General features: G+C 42.6%; 1 protein-coding gene across 9 annotated transcripts in view; it reads right to left on the reverse strand.

Annotated features, from left to right (window-relative positions):
• Positions 1–8369, reverse strand: part of ZC3H14 (zinc finger CCCH-type containing 14) — a 56990-nt gene extending 48621 nt beyond the window's left edge. For 8 of the 9 annotated variants that reach the window (XM_053600986.1, XM_053600982.1, XM_053600984.1 and 5 more), the window contains exons 1-2: positions 8184–8369; positions 7655–7697 (exon numbers count right to left, since the gene is read on the reverse strand). In XM_053600986.1, the coding sequence (XP_053456961.1) occupies positions 7655–7697; positions 8184–8219 (79 nt within the window). In that variant the 5' untranslated portion in view covers positions 8220–8369. Of the gene's footprint in view, positions 1–7654; positions 7698–8183 lie in introns of those variants that run through there. The other variant, XM_053600985.1, reaches the window with a different exon arrangement.
• Between the last annotated feature and the right edge of the window lie 8838 nt (positions 8370–17207).

The raw sequence follows: 17207 nt of genomic DNA on the forward strand, positions 1-17207 counted from the left end.
AAAATCCAGTTCAAGAAAAGCACACACATCTTGAAAAAGCCCAATCTACAAAAGGAAAGAAGAAATAAGAACATTTGATGAAAGCATGTAATATGTGAGGATATAAGTAAGGAGAAGTAGTCATCTGGTGTTCTCTTTGTAAAGTATCAAAAGGCTTGCGCTGCTTCCTACCAGTTAATAGTAAATTAGTTTGGTTTATGTGTGTTAGTTAGTTTATGTGTGATCTACTATGGACCACCAATGGTAACTCAGAAAAAAGGTCAACAGACAAAAAAGTTGAAATACTTTGGCAGGCTTTATAGTTCTTCTCATAACATCAGTAATAAAAACAAATAGACCGTGCTTTCTGTCATTATACATGTATGCTAGTTTGCATTTTGTGAAACTTTTGGTCATTGCCTGGGACAAGATGGGGCAGGGAGTTAAGAGGACATATACAAAGGAGCCACTAAACTTTTAAGGGTGATAAATATGGTTGTGGTGATGGGTTTCATGGGTGTATACATGTCAAGACATACTAAACTGTAAACTTTAAATAAGTGCAATTTAATGTATGTCAATTATTTCTCAACAAAGCTTTTAAAGAAATCCACTTGTTTTCTCAGCAGACACACAATGGGAATTAAGAATCTAATGAAAACTGAATGATATATTTACGAGAATTCTAATAGAATGCTCTGGTTCAGTGGTTCTCAACCTTCCTAATGTGGGTACCCTTAATACAGGTCCTGTGGGTCAGGACCCACAGGTTGAGAACCGCTGCTCTAGTTCATCTGAAATCAGCAGTAAAAAAAACACAGTAAAAATTATGAATGTTGCTAGAAGTTCATACTTCCAATGGGAATGAAATATAGCAGCTACCTCACTGAAATGCCTTTTTTTTTTTTGTTTTTGAGACAGAGTTTCACTCTGTTACCCTGGGTACAGTGTCTTGGCATCACAGTTCACAGTAACCTCAACTCTTGGACTCAAGCAATCCTCCCATCTCAGCCTTCTGAATAGCTGGTAACACCTGACTAGTTTTTCTATTTTAGTAGTGATGGGGTTTTACTTTTGCTAGGGCTGGTCTTGAACTCCTGAGCTTAAAGCAATCCACCCACCTTGGCCTCCCAAAGTGCTAGAATTACAGGTGTGAGCCTGTAAATAAACGCACAAAGGAGATTTTATCACCTCCAAAAAAGGTTGTTCATGTTTATATCCCACCCAATTCCCTCAGAGTAGATTTTCAAGTATTTATTAGAGGATTGTTTTCATAATCTTAAAGGGTTCCAGGACTCTTTCTAGCATAAAGAAAGAGGCTGGAAAGTCATCCATTTCAGACAAATAATAATGTATGTAGATACAAATAGGTAGCTAACCATAAACACTACTTTCTTTCCAATAGTGTTTCTCTCTCTCTCTCTTTTTTTGGGTCAGGGTCTTGCTATTTACCCTGGCTGAAGTCCAGTGGCATGATCATGGCACACTGCAGATTCCAACTCTTGGGTTCAAGTGACTTTTTTGTCTCAGCATCCTGTGTAGCTGGTATTATAGTTGTACACCACCATGCCTGGCTGATATTTCTTATTCATTATGTAGAGATAGGGTGGCAGGGTTTTCGCTGTTACCCAGGTTGGTCTTGAACTCCTGGCCTCAAGAGATGCACCTGTCTAGGCCTCCCAAAGTGCTGGGATTATAAGCATGGGCTCAAATAGAGTCTAATGGTGACTCTGTTAACCAACTTATCTAATCAACACTTGTGAAACATTAGGGCTGTCTGCCAGGTTACTAGGACAGAGCAAACATGAAGTCTCTGCCTGTAAAAAAACTTTCAGTTAAGTAGAAGACAAACTAAGCCAGCAAAGGATCTAATACACACCCACATCAGAAAGAAAAACTCTGGGCAGCGCCTGTGGCTTAGTGGGTAGGGCACTGGCCCCATATACCGAGGGTGGCAGGTTCAAACCCAGCCCCGGCCAGACTGCAACCAAAAAATAGCTGGGTGTTGTGGTGGGTGCCTGTAGTACCATCTACTTGGGAGGCTGAGGCAAGAGAATCACCTAAGCCCAGGAGTTGGAGGTTGCTGTGAGCCATGATGCTACAGCACTCTACCAAGGGCGACAAAGTGAAACTGTCTCAAAAAAACAAAAACAAAACAAAGAAAGAAAGAAAAACTCATATCAATTCAAGGTAGGGGCGAGGGAACAAGGGAGAGGGGAAGAGGTGGAGGATGGGTGTGTTCCCACTTAAAGGGCACAATGTCAGGGTATATGGCATACCTGTAGGGGGTGAGACACAAACATAAGAGGGATTCTACCTAATAAATGCAAAAATTGTAAGCTAATTCCTTGTACCCTCAATTTAACCCAAAACAATAATAATAAATAAAAAAAAAAAAAGAAGCTATACTAATGTGTAACTTCTGGGGCACATTTCAATAGTGCTAGGTAAACAAACTTAAGTGACTCCTACTCATTCCTTCTTAAACCAAGTTACTACTATAAAATTTACATAAAAGAAACACCAAGGGCTGGGCACTCTGGGAGGCCAAGGCGGGTGGACAGCTTGAGCTCATGAGTTCAAGACCAGGAGCAAAAGCAAGACACCGTCTCTACTAAAAATAGAAAAACTGAGGCAAGAGGATCACTTGAGCCCAAGAGTTGGAGGTTGCTGGCAGCCATGACACCACGGCTCTCTACCCAGGGAAACAGCTTGAGACTGTCTCAAAAAAAGAAAAAGACACACCAAGAACCCAGAAGACTAGAGTTCTTTGATCTTAAAATTTGCACTGACCAGCTCTATGTAGCCCTTTTAAGAATCATTAGGAAAGTTCTCACAAGTCTTCTGTGATTTCTCTTTTTAAGACAAAACAAGTTCCTGGCTCACAGATGGCATCCATTAAGGGTTGAAAGAATAAATAAATAGACATGGTGTGGTAGCTCATGCCTGTAATCCTAGCACTCTGAGAGGCCAAGGCAGGTGAATTGCTTAAGCTCACAAGTTTGAAACAGCCTGAGCAAAAGTAAGACTCTGTCTCTAATAAAAATAGAAAAACTGAGGCAAGAGGAATTACTTGAGCCCAAGAGTTAGAGGCCGCTGTGAGCTATGACACTATAGCACTCTAACCAGGGCAACAGCTTAAAATCAAATCAAATCAAATAATAAATAAAAATCCTGGAAATCCTGGTTTAGCTTCATCTTCTCTGAGTCTCAGTTTTTTCATCTGTTCAAGTCTTATAACAATAGTGACTACAGACCACATACGAACAGTCCCCAGCAAGTGGTTAAGTACTCCATTAACTAACCAGCAGTTATCCAACTGGTCCCAGGCCCCTCTCAGATTTATGAGGGGGAATATCTATTGATATTTGCTGTATTCAAAACTAAAACTGGGAATTTTTAAGGTATTTATTTCAAAGTAACACATCCATTATATTAAACACAAACCCAATTATATTAACATAAATGTTATTTTAATTAGAACTAAATTTTCAAAAAAAAAAAAAAATCGGCACGAACACTGGCCTTTTTATTATTATTATTTTTTTTTTTTTTTGCAGTTTTTGGCCAGGGCAGGGTTTGAACCCACCACCTCTGGTATATGGGACTGACGCCCTACTCTTCTGAGCCACAGGCGCCACCCTTTATTATTTTTTTGAAACAGAGTCTCACTTTGTCATACTTAGTAGAGTGCCATGGCGTCTTAGCTCACAGGAACCTCAAACTCTTGGGATCAAGTGATTCTCCTGTCTCATCTTCCCAAGTAACTGGGACTACAGGCACCTGCCACAATCCCTGGTTATTTTTTTTAGAGACAGGGTATTGCTCTTGCTGAGGCTGGTCTCAAATTTCTGAGCTCAACCAATCCGCCTGCCTCCGTTTCCCAGAGGCTGGAATTACAGGCGTGGACCACCGCACCCAGCACTTTCTACAAATATTTTTAATATCTAATTTAAAATATAGCTGGCCTGGGCACAGTGGCTCACACCTATATTCCTACCACTTTGGAAGGCCGAGGTGGGAGGACCACTTGAGCTCAAAAGTTTGAGAAAAGCCTGAGCAAGTGTGAGACTCTGCCTCTATAAAAAATTGGCCAAGTGTGGTGGTGCATACCTGTAGTTCCAGCTATTTGGAAGGCTGAGGGAAGATCACTTAAAGCCCAGGAGTTGGACTGAGGCTGTGAGCTATAAAGATGCCACTGCATTCTAGTCCAGCAACAGAATGAAACCTTGTCTCAAAAAAAAAAAAAGTTTCTTTCTTCCCTTTGTCTTCTCTTTTTCTCTCCCCCACTTCTTCCTTCATTCCTTTCTCTTTCCTTCCTATTTTCGTCATTCTTAATAAAAAAAATAATAAAAGACAGCTGGATTCCAATTTCTGCTTCTGCATTTAATCAGTTCTGCTATGTTGTTCTGATTGAAGAACATAAAGAAAACCTGATCTCAGACAGATATGCCGCTGAAAAAGGAGTAGCCGGACGGTGCCTGAGGCTCAAGGAGTAGGGCGCCGGTCCCATATGCCGGAGGTGGCGGGTTCAAACCCAGCCCCGGCCAAAAACCACAAAAAAAAAAAAAAAATGAAAAAGGAGTAGCCTTTTCAAATACAGGCAGTCCCCAAGTTACAAACACTGACTACGACCCACTGTTACAAACGGAGGCTATTACAGGTAAATGTACCCATTCCAACGTACACACAAACTCAACTTAAGAACAAACCTACAGAACCTATCCTGTTCGTAACCTGGAGGCTTCCTGTAATTGTGTATATTCTTCTCTGAAAATACACCAAAACTCAGTAAGTGGTAATTTCTTAAATGCTAGTAGCAATACAGAATCTCAAACTATTTCAATCACCTTCTTGGACTCTTACATAAAAATCCACTATCCCGGGCGGCGCCTGTGGCTCAAGGAGTAGGGCGCCGGTCCCATATGCCGGAGGTGGTGGGTTCAAACCCAGCCCCGGCCAAATAAAAAAAAAAAAAAATCCACTATCCCATCCTGCAGTTTTAATGGATCTTTAATGTATGCATAATTTTTTTTTTTTTTTGTAGAGACAGAGTCTCACTTTATGGCCCTCAGTAGAGTGCCGTGGCCTCACACAGCTCACAGCAACCTCCAACTCCTGGGCTCAAGCGATTCTCTTGCCTCAGCCTCCCGAGTAGCTGGGACTACAGGCGCCCGCCACAACGCCCAGCTATTTTTTGGTTGCAGTTCAGCCAGGGCCGGGTTTGAACCCGCCGCCCTCAGTATATGGGGCCGGTGCCTTACTGACTGAGCCACAGGCGCGGCCCATGTATGCATAATTTTGTATCATTAAGCATCAGGGGCCAGGTGTGGTGGCTCACGCCTGTAATCCTAGCACTTGGGAGGCTGAGTGAGGCAGGTGGATTACCTGAGTTTATGAGTTCAAGACCAATCTGAGCCAGATCGAAACCTTGTCTCTATAAAAATAGCTGGGTGTTGTGGCGGTCGCCTAATCACTTGAGCCCAAGAGTTTGAGGTTGCTGTGAGCTATGACATCACAGCATTCTACTGAGGGCAACAAAGACTCTGTCTCAAAACAAAAAAAAGCATCAGTGATTTGGAAAGTATTAGTTTGCTGAGCTATGGAAATCACTGACATGTTCATACCTTTTATACACAATATAAAATATTTGTTAATATTGCCATAGACTTCATCAGAAATTCTTCAAGTTCTGAGAAGCTGTCAAGCTTATGGAGGCAGGCACAGATTTTCAAAAATTCTAATTTTAATGTGAAAGCTCAACAGCCCAACTTGTCATTGGCAACAAAGTCTACGAAATTTTTCCTTTGCTAACTTTCAAGTAAATGTCTGCCAAGTACCCTAATGTACGTAACCAGTTTTTCAGTTCTTATAAGAAGTTAAAGAAGATGTTACTGTAAGTTAAAGAAGATGACACTCTGAGAGGCTGAGGTGGGTGGATTGCTTGAGCTCCGTAATCCGAGACCAGCCTGAGCAAGAGTAAAACCCCATCTCTACTAAAAACAGAAAAACTAGCCAGGTGTTGCGTCAGAAGGCTGACGCAAAAGGTTTGCTTGAAACTAAGAGTTTGAGATTGCTGGGAGCTAGGATACCATGGCACTCTACCCAGAGTGACAAAGTGAGACTCAATCTAGTTCTCATCATATAAATTATTTTCCTTAAAACCATCACATTTCAGTATACAGCAGAAATGTTTTATGGGCACCATGTGTTTCCTTACACCCAATATTAAAAAGATGTAGTCATAGTCTAGTAGTGTTTAGGTCAGCAGCGGTGGCTCTAGCCTGTAATCCTAGCACTTCTGGAGGCTGAGGCAGGAATATCATTTGAGACCAGGAATTTGAGGCAGCAGTGAGCTATAATCTAGCCACTGCACTCCAGCCTGGGCAACAGGGCAATGCCCTGTCTCTAAATTTAAAAAAAATAGTCCAGGGTTTAAATAAATGACATTCTTTTTTTTTTTTTCCATCAATGACATTCTTAAATGAAACTCTTCTGTTATTTTAATTATAACGGGGGAGTGATATGAATATGATTTCTAGCAGAGTTGGGTGCAACTATCTTGATTTATGGTAAAGTGCCAGTAATTTTATCAATCGTGGGTCAACACACATGTCAAAATAGTCAAAAACAGCAAGTACCATTTTAGTATTAGTATGAAAACTGTTTTGACTTTATGAGTTCTACCACAGTTTGAAAACCACTATTGTGAGTGCTATCTATTATTTTTATAGGAGGCACCAACTTTCAGGTCAGATAGACCTAAGTCTCAATCCATAAAAACTCAAGCAGGCAAAGCCTCAGTTTCCTTGTTTGTACAAGAATATAGAGAATATTATCACTTACCTCACACTGTTCTCCGGGCGGATTATCATTAGTTAATGCATATACAGGGCAATAGTTAAACACAGTGCCTGGGCCCACAGTAAACACTCAACTTATTATATAAGGTTAAAGAACACATTACTGTTTCAAGGAAGAAAGAAAGAGGTAGGAAGAAAATAGATCTGAAAAGGGCGGTGCCTGGGGCTCATTGAGTAGGGCGCTGGCCCCATATACTGAGGGTGGCAAGTTCGAACCCAGCCCTGGCCAAACTGCAAAACAAAATAGCCCAGCGTTGTGGCCAGGGCCTGCAGTCTCAGCTACTGGGGAGGCTGAAGCAAGAGAATCGCCTAAGCCCAAGAGCTGGGGGTTGCTGTGAGTTGTGATGCCACAGCACTCTACCGAGGGCAACATATGTCTCACAAAAAAAAAAAAAAGAAAAAGAAAAAAGAAAACAGATCTTAAAATAAAACTCATCGAATCCTTACAAAGGCAAGTGCCAGAAATCATCAACCATTCACATCCAAAATAACGGTTCTGAAATCAAAAGTCAAGAAAAACGTATCGAGAACAACAACAAAAAAAACAAACGGAAAATAAAATTCAGACAAACATGGAAAACACGACAAAGCCTTAATGGAGGACACCAAATGTTTCAAAACACAGTAGAAGGGAGTTTGGGGGAAAAAAGGAAAGGGTGCAAAAAGTGGAGAAAACTAGTTAGTATCATATTTGAAAAAGGTTGAAAGGGATCTTCTCTAACGTCCAAAGTATGATGGAAAAATTACATTCACTAAATTTCAACTTGTTGCAAATTCTAAGTTCTACAAGACTAAAAATAACAAGGACTTACCAACATAAGCTCCTAATTCTTGCAATTTCCCCTTAATGGCACTCTGAAAGAAAAAAAAAAGCAAAGGTGCATTTAGAGAAAGTCGGCTCTAGAAAACCAAACCAACAGAGCAGAGGCAACTATGCTGGTGCTCTCACCTTCCGCCCCCGTCTGCAGCCCGGGTGGGGGTGGGGAGGAACCTTGACCCCTCCTCCCGCCACTCCAGGCCCCGGTGGCGCCCGCCTCTAGCTGCCGACCAAGGGAGGCTTACTGCGCCGCGGTGTGTGGCCCTCACCCGGCCCTGTACGCGTCCTTCCGTTTCCCCGCCGCTACTTCTTCAGCCACAACCCCGTTTACTCTCCGAGCTCTGAGGTGGCCTGGGCAAGGAGGTGCCGCTCGCCGGCGCTACAGCCCTTTTAGTAACACCGGGCGATGGCCAGGCCGCGGCGTCCACCCGGGCCCAATGTCCCCGTTACTCCTGACAACCGCCTGCCAGCCTGCCGAGGCCCAGTTCCCGCCCCTGCCCAGCGCCAGTCGACGCAGGCCTCACCCGGATCTTGCGGCTGATCTCGGTGCCGATCTCCATGGTTCTGCAGCAGGCTCAGCACTGCGCGGCGCTTCGCTTACTCAGAGCCTGCCGGGGTCTCCTACCCCGCAGCCCAGCCACGGTCGCTTCAGTCGCCGCCACCCCAGTAGCTCCCGCCGCCGCTCCGCCCCCGGCCGCGAGCACCGTGTGTCTCCGCCCCCGCCGGACCGGCGCGCCGAATTGTGCGCGCATGCGCTTGCGCATGTGCACTCCTCCCGCGGAACCTGCTGTCTGCGACCTCTGCTGGAAGCGAAGAAGGCGGTAGGTTGGGAGTGGGCTGGCTTCTCTCTTCCTCTTCAGCGCCTGAGCAATGTTCAATTCTTTACCTTCCTGCCAGTCCATTTATTCATTTTATTCTCCTTTGGGTAACACGGATGAATTAAATCTGTAGCAAAAAGATCCAGGGCTTTGTGAGGTCTGAGTTCAAATCCAACCTTCAAAGCATTATGGTAGTGGTCCAGGTATTTCAACTGCGGAGACTTCCGTTTTCATACCTGTAAAATAAAGAATGCCTCCTAGAGGTAGCACTCACTACATTTGGAGAGAAAATGGGACTATCCAGAGCAATGGAACCAATTCATCTTCACTTTGGCTGTGGTGCTACACTGGCTGTCTTGGGTTTAATTTGTTTTTCCTTTTTCCCGGCCCCCGGGGGCTTTTCCCCCTTTCCCCCTCTCTGAACTCCCTCCTTTGGACAGCCCTTTTTCTTTTATTTCTTCGTGTGTGTGTGTGCACGCGCGCGCGCGCTCGGGCCGTGATCTTGTTACAGTTCATTTCAACCTCAAACTCCTGAGCGCAAGCTATCCTCCTGCCTTAGCCTGCCGAGTACTTGGGGAATAGCTGGGGCTACAGGCGTGCAGCTTCAAGCATAGCTGATTTTTGTATTTTTAATGGAGACAAGGTCTCTGTTTCTCTCAGGCTGTCCTGGAACTCCTGAGCTCTATAAATCTTCTCGCTTCTGCCTCTTAAAATGCTGAGATTACAGGCATGAGCCACTGCACCCAGCCTTGGACTACTCTTGTTCTCAGGACTTCCGTTGTCACCTCTATGCTGCTGATGACCGAATTTTTCATTAACCCAAATTCTTAACTAAACCACATTCCCAAATCCTCGTCTTTGCCATCTTCATTAGGTGGAAGCAATCCATACTTAAGGGCCAGGAGGGAGGTTATGCAGAGTGTAAAAAGCAAGAGAGCAGGAGTCATGGGGCCAACTAGGATGTGTCACATGGTCCTTTAATAATCTCTCATAATCTTTCTTTCTGAATTCCTGTGGCATCTATATGAGAACTACAAACATAAGAATATACTCTCCATACTTGCTCTTAGCCAAAACGCTGAGAATCGATTGCATGACAGTATACAGTGATGCTGTTTGATGCAGGTGTGTGTTTGTCCTCTCTAGCAAAATTATAAACTCTCTGCAGGTCTTTTTATTTCTCCAAACTTTCTTTCAGGATGCTAGACACATAGTAAGCAAAATATTAACAAGGTAAAGGAAATTAAAGACCTAATTTACAAAGGCATTCCTCAAAGATAAATGATCATACACTCATTGGACATTGATGAGAGGTAGCAGAATAAAGTGACTGAGAACAAGAATCTTGGAGCCAAATTGTCTGGGTTTGAATTCCTGCTCTGCCATTCCCTCTGAGACCAGGCAAATTTCTTATCCTCTCTGGGCCTCAGTTTCCTCATCTGTGGCATAGGTATGATACTAGTTTCTCTGAAAGGGTTATAATGAAGAAGAAATAAGTTGATATTTGTGAAACATTTTGAACTGTGTGTGCCTGGCTCACAGATGATTAAAAATTAAATGCTTGCAATAAGCCAGATGACTTTGCTAGGAGTCAGAACAAAAAGATGCTTTCATGACAAAATCCAAAAGACAGATAAATTATTTCAATTCCTTTACTCACCATTTCAGAACTAAAAATGAAAACACATGTTTTACCATTATTGGGTACAAAATTCTCAATGTTTAGATAATATTGAAGAATATTTTATTAAAAATAGAGAATGGCGGGGGGGGGGTGCCCATAGCTCAGCATTTAGGGTGCCGGCTACATGCTCTAGGCTGGTGGGTTCCAACCCAGCCCGGACCTGCTAAACAAAAAAACTAGCTGGGCATTATGGTGGGAGCTTGTAGTCCCAGCTACTAAGGATGCTGAGGCAAGAGAATCGCTTGAGCCCAAGAGTTTGAGGTTGCTGTGAGCTATAACGCCATGGCACTCTACCAAGGGTGACAAAGTGAGACTACATCTCAATTAAAAAAAAAAAAAAATAGAGACTCAGCTGGGTACAGTGGCTCAGGCCTGTAATCCTAGCACTCTGTGAGGCTGAGGTGGGTGGATTGCTTGAGCTCAGGAATTTGAGACTAGCCTCAGTAAGAGTGTGACCCCATCTCTGCTAAAAATAGAAAAATTAGCTGAGTGTGATAAGACACATCTGTAGTTCCAGCTACCCAGGAGGCTGAAGCAAGAGGATTGCTTGAGTCCAAGAGTTTGAGGTTGCAGTGAGCTATGACTCCAGAGCACTCAGGGGCACAGAATGAAATTCTGTCTCAAAAAAAAAAAAAAAGAAGAAGGAAAAGAACATTTTCATTAAAATGTATTCAAGAAAATGTTAACTTTAGGACAATGAGCTTACAACTATGGAGAAGGCTGCCTGAGAACTCTATCTTTAGATCTCAGAAGTTACAAGTGTTTGATCACAGAGGAGGAATCCCACTAAAGCAATGGTTTTTGGTGGTCTGACAGTTCCAGGTGCCTCCCTGTAAACTGCTTCATAAACCATATCTCATTTTAAAGGCAGTGTTCATGATGATGCTCTAAGAGAAACCATTAAAAAGAAGTAAGAGTATAGGCTTGAAATGGACAATGATAGTTCTTTTCCAACTTAGAAGGGTTCTCTGGTTCAGGAGAATGACACATTTTCCTCTAGACCCTAGAGTCTAGGGGATTTTACAAAGACCAGATTTCAACAAACCACAGTGTTAGTAAGAGGGCTCTGGGCTGTCTTCCAAAAAAGAGCATTAGCATTGAAGTTAGGCTTAAGTACCAACTCCTACTCCATGAAGTCATGAGCCCTTTAGCATTGGCCTCTCTGTCATCTCCAGCCTCCTCTTATGTCTGCATTTCAGCTGGATGTTGCATATTCTTTACATGTGCTTTTGTGTGTGTGTGTGTGTGTGTGTGTGTGTGTGCAGAAGCAAGGGCGGAGGTGTTACCAGACAAAGAAGCTGTAGTCAATATGTAAGAGATGGGGATTAGGTCCAAACAAGCTTTATTTTCAGAAGGACAGCAATTCTGGAGAACAAGGAGAGTAGCCTCAATTCTGCTCTGCCTAGATTACAATTCTAATAATGTTTATAATGGGAATACCAGGAAACAAACCTAGAAAATTTTAACTTTATCTGACAGAAAACAACATCAAAGTAGTCTTCCTTCTAACAATTCAAAATGTTTAAACAAATAAAGTAATTTTCACTATAATTAAAATAAGAAAATTGTCAAAAAATCATTTTATCAAAGTAACCATTATTCTGCCAGTATCGCAACACGTATTGTCTGTCTATGTGCAACTGCCTCCTCAAAGCCTCCTGAGACAAATATCCTCACAATCGTGGCGAAACCTATCTAGATAATCACGGGATGGGGAATGGAACAGGGAAAATGTGAGCTAAGCAGACTAGGTCAGCTGTAATGCTTCAGCTTAGCTTTTCAGACTCCATCTTGTAGCTACTTTTTGGGCTTCAGAGGGTGGATGGGTTTCCTCCAGCCAGGAATGCTTTTTTTTTTTTCCCTCTTCTTTTCCCGTTTTTTTTTTTTTTAACTTTTATTTGTCTTTCCATACTCAAGCAAAAGTTGATCACAGTGATTAACTAGGTATTAATAATACATTTAGACTATACAGTATACCTATGTGTAAATTTCCTCACCTACTAGCATTATATATTCATGAATATATAATGGTGAATCTTTGAGGACAGATATGTGTCCATTCACCTGTTTTCTTGCAGCACCTGTCTTCCAATACAGGTGGGATCAATGGATAGGTCTCCATTCACAGTGACTATTACATGGCATGTCTGCACTTAGATCAAAATCACTAAGCATTACAGTTTGTGAACTAAAAGTCCTAAGTCTTCTGATAACTGAATGTACCTCTCTTGGCCAAGGGGACCCCAGAAACACCTTAAAACTTAGTTTCTAGCCATGATGGGATGGGAAAGGTAAAGCACAATTACGTGTGTATAATTTCCCTTCATATTTATGACTCATCCTATAGCTTGTTAAATATGTGTATTTGACCACCCAGTCAGTATACAATCCTGTTTCCCTTTGTCTCTTTGAAGCACAGGTGTCTGGCTTCTGGCCAGGGCTCAGCTTCCCCAACCTGTTTGAATGGCCACCCAATAGGTTGCTACCTTTTATGAGAAATAAAGCTCTCCTTTTTCCAAAGTACAAACTTAATTAATTTTTTTAGTTAACAAGCTACAGCATTCACTTTTGCTATTGGCTGACATGTTTCTCCATTATTTTGTTAATTTGAACAAGTACCCTGCTAACATCATCCTTTCTCTGACATCCAGGGGAATCTATCCATAAAATTCTCACTCTTTTGGAACTGAAGAGGTGTTGCATCTGGTGTGTTGATGAATGTGGTAGGCTGAGCTCAGAGACCAAAGATGTCACTTTTTTAGTTCTGGCCCTCACAGCCCCCTTTCCAGGGGATGACTGTCTTTGTGAGGTAGGGTACTCATTCAAGTTGGATTCTTGCAGAGAATGATAAATTGTACAATGGGTATTTACCATGCTATCAAAGTAGATTGATTTTGTAACTCCTAAGAAAACATTAGTCAATGTACCATCCAAACCACAATTTAATTCCCTTTTACCTTTTTATCTTTCATTGTTTTATGTTTAGGGGTTTATTTATTTTTTTTTTTTCCTTTTTTTTTTTTTATTGTTGGGGATTCATTGAGGGTACAATAAGCCAGTTACACTGATTGCAATTGTTAGGTAAAGTCCCTCTTGCAATCATGTCTTGCCCCCATAAAGTGTGACACACACTAAGGCCCCACCCCCCTCCCTCCATCCCTCTTTCTGCACCCCCCCATAACCTTAATTGTCATTAATTGTCCTCATATCAAGATTGAGTACATAGGATTCATGCTTCTCCATTCTTGTGATGCTTTACTAAGAATAATGTCTTCCACTTCCATCCAGGTTAATACGAAGGATGTAAAGTCTCCATTTTTTTTAATGGCTGAATAGTATTCCATGGTATACATATAGTTTAGGGGTTTATTTTAATTTATTTTAGAAAGAATTACCTTCCAGTGTGAAAGTACACATAATATGCCACCTTCTGGATAAGAGGAGGTATAGATGCATATGTGTAGTTGCTTGTATTGCTACAAAATATTTCTTTTTTTTTTTTTTTTTTTTTGAGACAGATCCTCAAGCTGTCACCCTGGGTAGAGTGCTATGGCTTCACAGCTCACAGCAACTTCCAACTCTTGGGTTCAAGTGATTCTCCTGCCTCCGCCTCCCAAGTAGCTGGGACTACAGGCGCCCGCCACAACACTCGGCTATTTTTTGGTTGCAGCCGTCATTGCTGTTTGGCGGGCCCGGGCTGGATTTGAACCCGCCAGCTCAGGTGTATGTGGTGCCTTAGCCGCTTGAGCCACAGGCGCCGAGCCGCTACAAAATATTTCTTTAAGGACATACAGGAATGAGGTTACACTGGGTTACCCCAAGAAGAGCTATCTAGTAGACAGGGTGGGAAGGAGACCTATCGCTTATACCCTTTTGTATCTTTAGGGGTTGAACCATATAAATTATCTCACTTTCTTACTTACGAAACATAAACTAATAATAATTTTATGTTTAACATTTTGAAGGGGTTGTTCAAGTGCCTTATTATGGGGATGTTACGGCCAAATTAACATAGTTGAGGGAAAATAGAGCTTAAGTACTTAGTAAATGACATCTGTGGACTGTGAGGGAGGAAGTTCAACTCAGTTGTCTCACATATCTTGGGTTTTATGATCATTTTCTATTTTTAAAATTCTTTTATTTTCTTCCCAATTCAATTAACACGTTTTTATTTAGTGCCTACTCTCTGCCCAGTACTGTCCTAGGACTTCTAGGAGATATAAAAGAAGCCTTCATGAAACAACTTAAAGTTCTTGCCAAGTGAGGAGATCATCATGTAATGAGGTGAATAGAAAGTTGTCTTGGAAGCAGAGTCGTAAATTGAGACTTGGAGAGAAGCAGAAGGCTTAGACAAATAGAAGGAGGACAGGAGGTGATGCTGGCCTGGGACAACAGCTTGCTTGAAGGGGGTAGAGGGCATGCTGGAGAGAAGAAAGTGGTAAAGGTGGTTAGAGAGGCCAGTATGGAAGTCCCTAAAGGTGAGGCAGAAAAGCTTAACCTTGTGAGTCCACCAAGAGTGCTATACACAAGACAGAAGTAAGTCTGGTACTAACATAGGGAGAACTGAGAAACCAGGTACTGGGAGATCATCCCTATTGTAATAATCTGAATGTAAAATGATGAGGATTTGGATTTAGACTGTATCAAAGGGAACAGAAAGGAAAGAAAGAATTGGTGAGATATTTCAAAGGAGAAAATATTAGGTCTTGAGGACAGGCTGGAGATGAGAAAAGGAGAAGAGAAATTTCAATTTTTCTAGCTTGGGAGGCCAGGAAAGGACTCACACACAAATTGAGCTAGTTGAAATGTCAATTAATAACAGAATTGATCATTTTTTTCCTATTTGAAACACGGGTAATTTTATTGCCTTTAGGTACATGATGCAAGCTGAATCTCACTAGGGTTTGTTCTCAGATAGCATCATACCTCTATGATAGTGCTCCCCACTTAGGCCCCTTTGTAGTGTGTGTGTGGTGTGTAGGTTTGCTTATCATTCACTAGACCTTTGTGTGCAGGGACATAACTGAGGTATAGTAAGTATTTAAGTATTTGGTAATTGTTGAAGAAAATGAGATTTAAATGAAACAAAGTTAGAAAAAAAAAGCTTTCCAGAAATAGTATGAAAAAATAATTTAAATTAAAAAAAATTTTTTTTGCAGTTTTTGGCCGGGGCTGGGTTTGAACCTACCACCTCCAGCATATGGGGCCAGTGCCCTACTCCTTTGAGCCACAGGCACTGCCCGATTTAAATTAAAATTTACAAAAATTAAAAACTTCTCTGTTCCAATTACTCAAAGCACATGCCAAGTAAATATTTTTGTTTTGAGACAGAGTCTCACTATATTGCCCTCAGTAGAGTGCTGTGCTGTCACAGCTTACAGCAACCTCAAACTCTTGGGTTTAAGTGATCCTCTTGCCTCAGCCACCCAAGTAGCTAGGACTACAGGCACCTGCACAATGCCTGGCTATTTTTTTTTTTGTGTGTGTGGTTTTTGGACACGGGGCTAGGTTTGAACCCACCACCTCCGGCATATGGGACCGGCACCCTACTCCTTGAGCCACAGGCGCCGCCCGCCTGGCTATTTTTTTGTTGTTGTTGCAGTTGTCTTTGTTGTTTTAGCTGTCCTGGGCTGGGTTTGAACCCTCCTGCCTCAGTGTAGGTGGCTGGTGCAGTAACCACTGTGTAAATATTTTTATAAATACTCTATTGCAGTGTTGTTGAGGTCACACAGTTTTATTCCTTAGTGTCACAATACAGTGATGATAATACAGTACAGTAACATAATATAATAATAAACATTATTATTATATTTTGAGACAGTCTCACTTTATCACCCTCAGTAGAGTACGGTGGCGTCACAGCTCACAGCAACCTCCAACTCCTGGACTTAGGTGATTCTCTTGCCTCAGCCTCCCGAGTAGCTGGAACTACAGGCGCCCACCACAATGCCTGGCTATTTTTTGTTGCAGTTTGGCCGGGCCGGGTTTGAACCTGCCACCCTCAGTATATGGAGCCAGTGCCCTACCCACTGAGCCACAGGTGCCGCCCAATAATAAACATTATTAATAGAGCCTAGCATTAAAGAAGCACTTCACGTATATTTTACAGACGTTATTGGATATTACTTATTGTTATTTCCATTTTATAGGAAACAAGTACAGAGACGTTAAGAAATTTGCACAAGGTCACCCAGCTAGAAAGTGTTGGAGTGGGGTTTTGAATCCAGACAACTAGACACGGAGTCTTCATCCTTAATAGCTCTAGTGTGTATTGCACATCATACAGTTCTTAGGCTTATCAACACTTTGGTGGGGGGAATTTTTCCACTCAATACTGATCAGTGTCTAGTTTTATAGGCTATATCCTTAGAAGCACTAAAAGGAAAAGTACAATGAAGTAGACCTCCACAGTTTACCACCTCCTTAAGTTAACCTAATTTTCATAGACCGGACATGCACCACATGTACCTACAGTAGGCCTACCTCCATATGTTGACAACCTCTGTATGTTGACTAGTTTGGTACAGTCCCTTGGGTGGTAAACTTAGAGGTTCTACCGTATTTGAACTGTTTTCAGAAATGTCCAAGTGTAAAGGAATAGCTCCAGCAATAACAGCATAGTACAGACCACCTAATAACACAAGAATAAAACTCTTTACCTGGAACCGAAATAATACCTTCATTTTATTAAAAGCCTTGCTTTATTTGGAAACTCTTAAAATAAGTGGTCATACGATTAAAAAAAGCAGCGGCGCGCCCCCTCCCCGGCGGCCGGTCGCAGCTGTCCGCGCCTCCCCCGCACCCGGGAGCCCGCATTCCAACTCTCTGAGGTCACGGCCACCACCGCCTCCCCGGATCTGTCCGCCCGCCCGCCCGGCCCAGGGGGAGGGACGCCCGGCTCTGGCCGCTCCACTGCTTCGGCCGCGCGTCTCTGGTCTGTCCGTCCGCCCGTCTTTCTGCCTCCTCCCATCCCCGTGGGCTTCTTTGTGTGGCGTTTCTCATCGGCCAGTCACCCCCAGGCCTTTCCCCTCGCCGTCACTGCCGCT

The sequence above is a fragment of the Nycticebus coucang genome, chromosome 9 (genome assembly GCF_027406575.1).
Source record: "Nycticebus coucang isolate mNycCou1 chromosome 9, mNycCou1.pri, whole genome shotgun sequence".
NCBI lineage: Eukaryota > Metazoa > Chordata > Mammalia > Primates > Lorisidae > Nycticebus > Nycticebus coucang.